Source organism: Loxodonta africana, chromosome 17 (assembly GCF_030014295.1).
Source record: "Loxodonta africana isolate mLoxAfr1 chromosome 17, mLoxAfr1.hap2, whole genome shotgun sequence".
NCBI classification, from domain to species: domain Eukaryota; kingdom Metazoa; phylum Chordata; class Mammalia; order Proboscidea; family Elephantidae; genus Loxodonta; species Loxodonta africana.
Window position 1 is genome coordinate 50,187,253 of NC_087358.1, and position 12,771 is coordinate 50,200,023.

The 12,771-nt window shown below is 35.4% G+C and overlaps 1 protein-coding gene across 2 annotated transcripts in view; it reads left to right on the forward strand.

Moving 5' to 3' along the window:
- The window catches only part of DIAPH3 (diaphanous related formin 3), a 588,341-nt gene that overhangs the window by 159,989 nt on the left and 415,581 nt on the right, over nt 1–12,771 (forward strand). For both annotated transcript variants that reach the window (XM_003412593.4, XM_064270057.1), the window contains one exon: nt 10,793–10,923. In XM_003412593.4, coding sequence (XP_003412641.1) covers nt 10,793–10,923 — 131 coding nt within the window. The remainder of the gene's footprint in view (nt 1–10,792; nt 10,924–12,771) is intronic.

Sequence of the window (12,771 nt, forward strand, 5' to 3'; positions counted from 1 at the left end):
AATTAAGGGAGGTCCTTGCTAAACTTTATTGGCAATTGCACCTTTCTTTAGTACTTTTCATCTTATGATTTCTATTACAAGCTTGTGTAAAATCTTTTGTGAATAACAGATTTTATTGGCAGTGGAGATTTGTTGGGATTGTAAATGTTCTGAAAATCAGTAATTCATACTGCAATGACAGCTTTGTGTTTTTGTTGATCAGTGACATTAGAGATGCTGGAAATAATTTGAAAAATACGAGGAAATTGTATTACAATATACATGATAGTAATTTAGGTTATAATTATTCCCTTGGCGGCAACTGTGCTTACCCTTGTTTTATACAATGTTGACTTTGCTGTTTTCTTAAAATATTGTCATTAGCAATGCAAACTATTTCTTTAAATAGTCTCCACATTTTTGTATCATCTTATTCTTCTTCACAAGTCTCATAACCTGAATAGTTACCGGAGATTCAGGAATTACAGTACTAGAGAGAAGCCAAGGAAGGTAATTTCTGGTAACAGACATAAATAAAACCCAGATATTATACACATACATGTAGGCACCCATGCAAGAGTGTATCCATGTTCTCATGTAGTATTAGGAGAACTTAGGCTTTTTGTTGATGGTATTTTTCTGTTTTCTGCAGTGTAAAACCTACTAAAAATTACAAAGCAAATGTTATGGATAAGGGTCTGGTATTTAGTAACTAACTTTGCATAACAAAATCAAACAAACAAAAAACGTAAGGTTCAACCTTATAGTCCCTCAGTATTTTGATTTTTAGAGGCCGTATAGTATTACCAGGGAAACCCTAGTGGCGTAGTGGAAACCCTGGCGGCATAGCGGTCAAGTGCTATGGCTGTCAACCAAGAGATCGGCAGTTCAAATCTGCCAGGTGCTCCTTGGAAACTGTATGCAGCAGTTCTACTCTGTCCTATAGGGTCGCTATGAGTCGGAACCGCCTCGACGGCAGTGGGTTTGGTTTTTTTTTTGTTTGGTATAGTATTAGGCCTTCAAATTAAAAATTGCTGGTTTCTCATATTGCATTTTAATGTGATTAAAATACTAAACTATTACCTGCAGTTGAGGATGCTGCATGGTGGATTTTGGTATACGTTATGTTCCGGGAGGAATGAGGTATTGTTTCGTGATCTGGATAATAGTTTGTAGTGATTGGACTGATGCTTTACAATATAATTTCTGACTCCTGTTTGATGTCTCAGGTCATCTAGGCAGGTATTGAGTAAAGCAAGTGCCCTGTGTTAGGTACTCTACCAGGCATAAAAGAGGGTCATTGTCCTCACCCATTTTGGCATTATTGCTGTGTCTTCTTCCTGCAGGGCATACTGGTTTTATAGATTTAGTTTTCTACTCTTAATATTTTTAGATTAGGTCATCATTAGATGGTGGATTTTCCGTGGTTGTATAAAAATCATTCATTCAGTATTTGAAAAATAAAGTCAATTCCTTAATACTTCCACTGGTAACAGGAAATATGATATATCTTTATTTTGCCATAGGAATGGCATTCCAAATTACTTTGCAAACAAATAAATTAGGCAGAATAGTGAAGAAACGTACACTAAACATGTCTTACACCTGAACTGTGAGGAAATGCAGGTATTGAGGCAGGGACAAAATAATATGTTCTTAGATCAAAGGAAATGGTTACTATTACCTGTAATAGTTACACAACAGAAGAAAAAATGTTTGGTTCTAGAGAAATAGAAATAGTAAGGGAAATGAGTGTGTGAAAGGGTATATTACTTTTTATACTTTAGAATACTTTAATAAGAAATTTGACAAGAGCAATGTATACACTTTCCTTCCTATCCTGCATTTGCTATTTTAGAATAAAATTTACTAAGAGATTAAAAAAGATTTAAAAATTATGTTGGATAAATATCCTTCTAATTTTTGTAATGTCAGGCAGACATACTTATCTCACTAATGTGTTTTGATACCACAGGGGATAAAGCTTTCTAAGTATTTTCATCTTCATGGCTAATGGACTTAGAGAGATGCAGACATATCCTTCCTCTACCCCCCTTCTTCCTACTTCCTTTGAAGTATATAAAAATGAAAGAAATGTAAGAAGAGTTAGGCTTAAAAGGAATATTTTTGGTTATTTATGTAACTCATTTTCTCCCTTCAATTTCCTTTCTTTCATATCTGTATTTTGATAGTAATATAATAAAAGGGGGAAAATTGTACTGAAAACTAATCTCCCAATTATGTGGTCAATTTCCTATGTGTTTAATTTGAACTCTTCCTTTCCAAGTAAACATTTGGTGTTTCTTTTTTTAGTGACTTATCTTCCTTTCTTTTCTTACTTTAGCACTTAGTGTTTATATGCCTTCCATTTTATTTTAACCTCATTCATTCATTGAATGGTGATTGGTGATATGGTATAAACGAGGCAGGAGCCAGTATTGCCCTAGGAGGATGCTTTCTATTCCAGAAAGTGGCTGTTAATCAGAGAGATGCTGGAATGTCCTGACAGGTTCCTCCTTATTCCTAGAAGATTTGTCTACCTAGCTTACTGCTTTTCTTCCTGCTACTACCAGTGTCGTTGTCCTTGGTAACTTTATCATTCACATAGATGATCTCTCCAACATTCCACCCTTTCATTTCCTTGATACCATCACTTCCAACAATCTTTATTTTTCTGTCCAGTTTCAAACACATCGTTATACCTTGTCTTAATCATCCAGTGCTGCTGTAACAGAAATACCACAAGTGAATGGCTTTAACAAAGAGAAGTTTATTCTCTCAGTCTAGTAGGTTACAAATCCAAATTCAGGACGCCGGCTCCAGGGAAAGGCTTTCTTTCTGTCAGCTCTGGAGGAAGGTCCTTGTGATGCATCAGCCTCCCCTTGGTCTGGGAGCATCTCAGCACAGAAATCTTAGGTCCAAAGGACGTGCTCTGCTCTTGGTGCTGCTTTCTTGGTGGTATGAGGTTCCCAACTCTCTGCTTGCTCCCCTTTTATCTCTCAAGAGATAAAAGAGATAAAAGGTGGTCAGGCCACACTCCAGGGAAACTCCCTTTATTTTGGATCAGGGAGGAAACCTGAGTAAGAGTGATGTTACCCACCCTAATACTCTCAACATAAAATTGCAATCACGAAATGGATGACAGTCACACAATACTGGGAATCATGGCCCAGCCAGATTGATATACACATTTTTTGGGGGACATAATTCAATCCATGACGCACCTCTAAATATGTTTCACAGACACTCTCCCCTGGGCACTATCTTTCTGGTTTTCTTAATATCCTCACTTCAGTAATTCATTCATCTCATTCATCCTGCTAATCCATTGACATTTTCATGTGCATCACGCCCCTGCCACACCGTTACTTCTTTTTATCTTAGACCCCACAGTCTTTTACCCTCTTGTGTAAACCATCAGATCATTTGCCTTTCCATACTTTCTTTTTCATCTGCAGAAACCTTGCCCTTGAGTAAACCAAACTTTTCCCCTACTCTGCACCTGCACCACAGAACAGCATGCATCTGGAAGGAAGCTTACAGCTGCACCGACTAGTCTTTCCTGAGTGACCACAGCTCCCAAGTAAGCCCTTAGCAGTGGTCAGATATCCTACCTCTTGCTTCTTGTCAGCATACTTCTTTACTATCTGAAAACGATTTCACACCTCTTCTCATAACCCCAGCTTTGCCTCCTCCCTGTTAGATGGTTATTTTTTTTTTCTTTTTCACTCAGAATGTAGATGCAGTCAGAATATAACTGCCATATCTTACTTCCTATCACCAGTTCTAACAATATACTGGAATATGTTTTCTTAAAGTAATTTTGCTTTTTTTATACAGATAAACTGTATAAGGCTGATCCTTCCTCTTGTATAGCAGTCACATCCTCTGTGGCTTAAGAGTTGTGTGTTTCTCCTGTATCTGTATCTGCCCCCTGCATCAACATGGAATATACTTTGCTTCCTCATTCTCTCAACATACAACCATGCTGTGGTTTCCCCTCAACCCCTCAAAAATCACACCCTGGGGTCCCCTTTAGCTATTGTGCCAGTGCTCTGTTCTCCTTTACAGAAAACCTCCTGAAAAGAGTTGTCCATACTTCCTCTTGATCTCCCCTTCAAACTTATGTCTTGGCTGTTATACCTAACCCACCACCAAACCTGCTTTTCTCAAGGTCACAATGATCTCCAAGCTGGCTGCTAAATCCAATGATCCAGTCTCCATACTTTCTTACTTATTAGCAGTATTTGACATAGTTGATCAGTACCTTTGATTTTCCTTCTATCTCCCTGTTACTCTGAAAAAAGATCTTTATTTTCCTGAACTCTTAAATTCTGTGCCCTCCAGTCCTGTGGGTGTCAATTCCTAAATCCACATCTCTAGTCTCCCTTTCCCCTCTGAACTCCAGACTCACATATCCATTTGCTTGCTTAGCATAGCTACTTGGTTGTCTAATAAGCAACCTAAGCCTAACATGTCCAAAATTAAACTCTCGGTTTGGCCCCCCGAAACTTGATAATCTTCCTTTTTTGTTGATGTTTTACCAGCCTTTAAAAATGTAAAAACCATTCTTTGCTCAAGATCACACAAAAACATTTTGCCTGCAGATCTTTGTTTGGTGACCCCCTGCCTCCCTGATCAGGCTCCTGCCTGTTTTGTCTGTCCTTGTCGTCTGTAACGCTTCGTCATGCTCACTAGGATCTAGATGAGCCATCTTGCTGTCCTTTGAACATGCCAGGTTCATTCTTGCCTCAAAGCTTTGTTCTTGCTCTTTCATTTGCTTGAAATATATTTTTCTTTCAGATTTCCTATGTCCTCCTTTTTTTCATCCTGGTCTCTGTGCATGTATTATTTTCTGAGAGAGAATATGCTATTTTCTCAGACTGTGACTCTTAAATGTGTACTTCCCCTATGGTACTCTCTTCTTTGCCTGTCTTTTTTTTTTCTATTTCTCTTCCCCCTTCCCTTCTTTCTTCCTTCCCTCCTTCCCTCTTTCCTTCCTTTGTCTCTCATCTCTTCTCTTCTTCCTCATTTTAATGGATGATACCACATTTTTGTGTAGGCCAAAAACCTAAAGGCATCATCTTTGATGCTTATGTGACCCCTGCATCCAATACATATGTGTTACTCAATACATATTTTAAGTAATAAATGGTGATTAAAATTATTTTAATACAGAGTGGTGAATGTAATGAAAAAGGAATTCACAGAGAGGGGACTCAGCCTGTGGCTTATGAAAGACCTCCCTGGGGAAGTCATTCTCAGCCCAGCTCTAACCCATGTCAAGAGAGGCCCTGAGAAAAAATGTAAGAGAAGAGAGTGTTGGAGGCAAGAATAGCAGGTGCAGATGTAGAAACTGTGAGACATTAAACAGCATGTTAGGCTTCACAAACTGGGGAAAAAAAAAAAATAATGGCTGAAAGAATTATTTCTAAACAGTGGATTTAATTGCTTTCCCAGTGTTTATTGATCAAATGTACTTTCAGCCCCAATATTACCCCTTTTCACCCCTGTTCTCCAACCATGTATACCAAAAAATTCGCTTCCAGCTCTACTTCTATGCCTGAACTAAAATGGCCCCAGACAAAAGACTGACAGACTGGCCTTGGTCTTCTATACAAATGGAACCATATACTATGTACTTTTTTTTTGTTTGACTTTTTAATTCAGTATAATTTCTTTTATTCATCTATCTTGTTGCATGTATCAATACTGCATTCTTTTTATTGCTGTATATTATTCTAGTCTATGGGAATACCACAATTTATTGATGAACACCTGGGCTTTTTCTAGTTTTGGACTATTATGAATAAAGCTGTTCTGAACATTGTATGGATGTATATTTTCCTTTCTCTTGCATAAAATCTAGTTGTGCAGTTGCTGATCATATGGTTAGCATATATATAACTTAAAAAGAAACCGCCAAACCGGTTTTCAAAAAGTGGTTGTAACAACAGTATGTGAGGGTTGCAGTTGCTTCACACCCTTACCATTGGTGTGTGGAGGGGGGAGGGTATATAGTCTTATCTCATTTGTTGTTTTAATTTGCATTTCCCTGATGACAAATGATCTTTCATGTGATTATTGGCTATTTATGTATCCTCGTTTGTAAATATTCAAGCCTCTCACTCATTTTAAAATGAGCTGCTTATCTCGTTACTGTTGAGTTGTAGTAGTTTTTAAAATATTCTCGATACAACTACTTTATCAGTTATATTTATTGTTGGGAAAGGCAGTGTGCCCTGGTCCCTGAGCATTTCTGCATATTTTTTCTGGTTGTGTCAAGAAGGCAAGGCCATGACTGCTCTTTTCCCATGCCATTTCCCAGGATTGTGTTTGCAGTGAGCAGCTGTAAAAGATGAGGTAACATCTTCCTCTGGACAGTGAGGAGGCTTGCTATTGTTCTCCATAAAAATGGCAAATCCTCAAGCTCAGTGTTCTTTTCCTATGATACAGTCCACTGCTGGCATCCATCATGGGCCCTGTGTGGTCCCTGTGGGATTTGGGGTTGGGGTTAGAGAATAATCTTTTTTGTCTTTGACCCAGGAGTCTCATGTTTTCTGCTAGCATCTATGAAACAATAATAGATTAACTTAGCTTGTACATAGGGTAAAATCTTAGACCCTGCACAGTTCTTGACACATATTGCAAATATTTCATCCTAGCCTGTGGCTTACATTTTCACTTTCTTAATGAAACCGTCCCAGTTAGTCTTTTGATAAGTGGAAGTTTTAAATTTTAATGAAGTCTAGTTTATTAGTATTGAAATTTTATAGTTTTTTTCGTGTCCTAAGAAATCGTTGCCTTCTCCAAGTTAGCTAGATATTTTATTTAGCTTTTACATTTAGGTCTAGGATCTAGGTTCACTTTCTTTGATATGACTGTCCAGTTATTCCAGCACAATTAGTTGAAGAGATTGTCCTTACTCGTTGAATTACATTAGTTCCTATGCTGAAAACAATTAACCAGATAGGTGTGGATGTATTTCTGGACTATCTCTTCTGTTTAATTGAGCTGTATGCCTTTTTTAGTGCTAATAGGTTTCTAATTTGAGGACTGTATCTTTATATAGTAAGTCTTGCAATTAGATTCTATAAACAATTCCTGACTTTGTTCTTCTTCAAAATCGCTTTGGCTGTTTTAAGTCCCTTGCATTTCTATATAAATTTTACAACCTGCTTGTCAATTTCTATCAAAAAGCTTGCTGGGATTTTCATACTGGTTATATCGAGTCTACAGGTCAATATGGGGAAAATGGACTTATTAATAATGCTGAGTCTTCTGATCCATGAACACGGTATAACATCTTTATTTAGTTCTTTAATTTCAGTGTATAGGTCTTCCCCTTTTTTCGTTAAAACTTATCCTAATTATTTTGTTTTTGTTTATTTTTTGGCATCTATAGGTAGTATTTATAGATTAAAAAAAAAAAAAAAAACCAAACCCAGTGCCGTCGAGTCGATTCCGACTCATAGCGACCCTATAGGACAGAGTAGAACTGCCCCATAGAGTTTCTAAGGAGCACTTGGTGGATTCGAACTGCTGACCCTTTGGTTAGCAGCCGTAGCACTTAACCACTACGCCGCCAGGGTTTCCATTTATAGATACAATTGATTATATATTGAGCTTTTATTCTACGGCTTTGGTAAATTCACTTATTTACTCCAGCACTTTTTAAAAATAGGTTTCTTAGTATTTTTCTTGTGGATAATTGTGTCATTTGCTGGTACAATTTTATTTTTTCCTTTCTAATCTGTATGTCTATTATTATTGCCTATTGACGGCACTGGGTTTCTGGGTTATTATACTAAGACCTCCATTACAATATTAGATAGAAATATTTAAGAGCTGACATCCTTTCCTTGTTCCCAATTTTTGGGGGAAAACACTCAGTTTGACTGCCAAAGAAATTATAGTAGCTGGAAGACATTATGAATGGGAACATATAATGTCCATATTCAATGTTATTAGAGAGGACTAAAGAGTTATTAAGATTTCTGAATGCCTGAACTCATCTCTCTAGGACCTTTGCTATAAGGACCCCATAGAGAATGGGTACAGTTATTCTCTTTTCATGAAATGACATCTTTTAGTTCAGATGAGTTTACCTATAATAGTATTTAGAAGATAGAAGAGTAGAAGTTCTAATAGTTTAAGATAGTTTAATCTATATCTTTCAGAATAGAAGTTAAAAGTAATATTGAAAACTTACAAACTAAAGAAATATCAGAAGAAGCATATTATATATAATTATCAGAAGAAAGAGTAAAGAGAATTAAGAGTGATTGTGAGGCAGAACTAAGAGGTGAGGCAGGTGGCTTCTGATTTTTTTTTTTAATCTTTTAATACCACTTTTATTTCTAACCAAATGAATTTATTACTTATTATTAAAAAGTATATACTATATAGGGCTTACCCATGTGTTGTTGAAGGAAACAATCCATTTATTCAGTTGTGGTTTATTTTGATCCTACCAAAATCAAGATTAATAATAAATTTAAAAGGGCTAAGGAGATCATGTTGTTTAACCTCTACTGATGTATGTTTGCATAAAAATATTGGCCTGGCAACATGTACAGGAAACCTGAAACATTTATGATAGCAAGGAATTATAAGCAGCATACCTGCCCAAGAGTAGGGGGTTAGGTCGCTAATGATAGGTTAATTACTCTGTAGCCAGGAAATAGTCATATTCTTTAAAACTTATTTACTGACATTGGAACATGTTCTTGAAATATTGCCTAAAGAGCAATGTATATTATATAATATTTTTATATAAACTAAATGCATTTAAATGTGGATATGTATACATATCTGTGTATAAGAAAAAATACTTTAAATAGAAATATCAAATTAATGGTACTCATTTTCAGGTACTTTTTTTTTTCTTTCTATGTTCTTAAGATTTTCTGTGTTGTTCAACTTGTGTTGAACAAGTAATATTTTGGTGATTTAAAGCAAAAAAAAAAAAAAAGAGGACATTGATAAATCCCATGCCAGTGCAAGTTGAGTATGTTCTCTTTTTAACTACTTAACATAGTCACTGATATAAAAATTGGATGTTCTTTTTCACTGCTCTCACCATGTCCCCTTTCAACTTTATTTTCTTTATCATTTTTACTTCTCTTTTGAGATTCTGCCAGTGAAGTTTTCTTTAGTAAATTGCCACTCTGCTACTGATATGAATGAAAATAGCCTCCCATCCCATTGCTAAGTTGTTTTGCATTTTTGGAAATGTTTTCTTCCACTACATTATAGCAATTTAATAAAAATTAAAAGAAATGAAAAAAATACATCTAATTTTCTGCTAACCCAGCTAATCTGCTTTTGTTTTATTCATGCACATTCCCTTTCCTTGCCCTTAAATGTGTTATTTGTAATTAAACAGATAATAATTTTAGACTTTCTCTTCAGTGTTAGTTCCACATCCTCATCATTCCCCAGCTGTACTAATCTGTACCTTCTCCACAGGTCCCTCTGCTTCTGATCTCAGAGAAAAAGTCACAGTTCTTTTGGTGGTCTGTAAAGCCCATAGTCCCCTCTTTCAGAACTCATTTTCCAGATATCTGCATGCTTAGTTCTTCACCTCCTTCAGACATTTATTCAGATACTCAAGTTCAAGGCCTTCAGATTCTTCTCTGTGAGGCTTTCTGTGTTCACCCTATTTAAAATTGCATCCTTCACATCATGCTCCTTATTCCCCTTCTCTCTTATTTTTCTCTATAGCACTTCTCACTGTCTGCAATGTGATATATTTTACTCATTTTATTTATAGGATAAGTTCCAAGTGGTATGGGACTTTTATCTCTTGTTTACTGCTCCATCCTCTGTAGTTAGAAACAGTGCTTGTCACTTGATAGGCACTTAGTGTTTGTTCTCCTAATCCATGTTTCACACTGCTGCTGGATAAAAGTAACCTATCGAGCAATATGTATCATATCGTGGTTTTGTAAGTAAAGTATACTTATTTAAGTCTGAATATATTGAGAATATTATATACCCATCTGTGCATGAGAAAAATACCTTAAATAAAAATGTCAAATTAATGGTAGCCATTTTGAGGTATTTTTTTTCCCTCCTCCCTGGTACTTTTTTATGTTATCCTTCCAAAACTCCCATGGGAAAACTAATCGTATAGTGGTTTTCTATCATTTCATCATCCGGCCTCTATGTGTGTCTTTTGCCTTTTTCTCTGCCACCCCTGAAGTACCCTAGTCTCTCTCTTTTTCTCTCTCACGCACACACAGAAATACCATTGATTAATTTTTAGAAATGGTACCTTTGTAGGATCCCATAGATTAGTGTTGCTAAACTTACCAAATAAAAATACAAGATGCCCAGGAAAATTTGAATTCCAGATATACTAAAACATTATTTTTGTTTCTCTGTTACATTTTGGTCTGCAAGATACTCTTTTCTAATTCTTTGCCTCTTTTGACTCTTAACTCACCTTTTACTTGTTATTCAGGCTTCCCTGATCTGCTTTGCCAAGTATGGTTTTCATCCTTAGAGTTCCCTTGCAACCGTATTTTAGAAATTAGACTGGTTTTCCAAGACATTTTGTATTTGCAGAAGTAATTTTTTAAAAATTTGCAGACCTTTTGATGTTATATTGCTGTCTTTTGTGGATACCATGGATTGTGAGTTGATAGATTTATAGGCAGAAATAAGAAAATCATCCTCCCAAAATAATATTACTTATAGTAATTGTGTACAGCATTTAAAAATGAAAGGTGAGATTAACTATTATTATTTTGATGAATAATCTTTACTTTTCATAAACTAAGAAAATTTTTTTTGATTTATTTTAAAGGGAAGTCTTAAGAGTAGCCGACAGATCGCCCCTCAGGAATTCATCCATGAACTGAAAATGGCATCTGCAGATGAGAGACTTGTCACATGCCTCGAGTCTCTCCGAGTGTCTTTGACCAGTAACCCTGTCAGGTAATTCACCTATTGGAACACCGTTTGGGCATGTTACTGAATTTAACAGATGTCATCAATCTGTTGTTTTTATTTAATATTTCCCTCATGCCAACTTTAAATAAAAAGCTGGTCTACCTCAACAACTTCTCAAGGTAAAAATTGAATACATAATATTTATATGCACGAAGAAATATAGTCTCAATAGTAACTTTTAAAAAAAATTATTTTTAAGTGGTGCATAGCTCATGGACTTTTAAAAAACTCGTTCTTTTATTTTTTTTTCTTAGAACTTTAAAAAACTTAAAGTTTTTTTTTAGAAGAGAGAAATCATGATCAGAAACTATCAATTTAATGTGGTTGAGTTTCATTCTGAATTTTGGCATTGTAGATATTCTTTTTGGTTCTTGCTTGACATAGCAAGAAAAAAAAAAGCCATTGATTAATTTTTAGAAATAGTGCCTTTGTAGGAGCCCATAGATTAGTGTTGCTGGACTTAGCAAATAAAAATACAAGATGCCCAGGGAAGTTTGAATTCCAGGTATACTTACACTAAAAAAAATTCATCTTTATCAGACATCTAAATTTTAACTATATTTTATCTGGCAACACTACCATTGAATGTTTCTATAAAATCAGTTTTCAAGCTTTTGGAATGGGGTTAAATTTTGATACCTTTGAGAAATAAATATGTAAGAAATTTAAAAATCCATATAACTATATTTTGATAAACTAGCATATTTAAACTTGTGAGATTATTGGATGGTAGGAGACAGACATTAAAAAATCCCAAGGAGATGTACCTGAAGTATATCATGTATGTTAATTGTAGTACCTGAATGGATGAGGTTGAATCTATTCAGAGGCTATATGCGAACCTTGAATTAAGGAGATGGCTAAACCAATTACTCTGGAAAAAATTCAGTCTGGAAGTATCATTATGAAATATTCGAGCAGTGATAGAATATTGTGGAAGTATAAGAGACTAAGGTAGATCAGCTTTGGCTTCTTATTCAGTAATAAATGAATATTTATTTATGCTTACTAACATGTATAAATGTGTATGTATATATATTCTGAGGGTTAGAATGGTATGCTATAATTGAATGAGTGTTATAAAATGATCTCTTTGACATCTCTCAGGTTAATAATTTTTTTGGATGTTTTTCACGTTTGGCTATAGTATGAAAAAATCCTTGATAGTACAAGTTTTTTTTTTTTTTTCCTAAGTTTCTGTCTACTGAGACAGGAAAGTGAGTGAGGTTTGACTAAGGAATATGAACAGTAAACAAAGACCCTGTAATATATTTAAATTTTTTTTTTTTTTGGTGCCACTTTCAGTCTGTTTTCTAGACTCTAAACTAGTGGTCGGGCATGAGAACTGGGATTCATATGTCTTATTTACCTCCCTTTACCAGACACAGTGCTTAGCACATATTTTATCTTGAAGTTTTAATTTTCGCCTTCTTAAGTCTTACTGGTTCTGGGTTTTTTTAAGTCTTACCTAGGCTGTTGTTAGAAATTAAGATTGGACCACGGCATGCATTTAATTACTTATTTATCAGTTATAAGTGAAAAGCTTTGATTTCCAATTTAATTTGTACATGTAAAGTGTAGTCATTCCAAAAATATTGATTCAGCACTTGCTATTTTCCAAGTACTATCTGAGGTGTGTGGCTTGAGTAAATAGCAAAGCAGATCCAGGCTCTGTCTCTGTGGAGTTTAAAATGTAGAAGGGTGTATTTTGGGGTAGAATGGGGAGCTAGCTCACATTCATTTCTGAGTTTATCTGGCAGCCACTGGCCACTGGAAATATCATTTATTGTTTTTCAACATAATTAGCAGCGGTCCCTTCCTTTACCTTTTGTC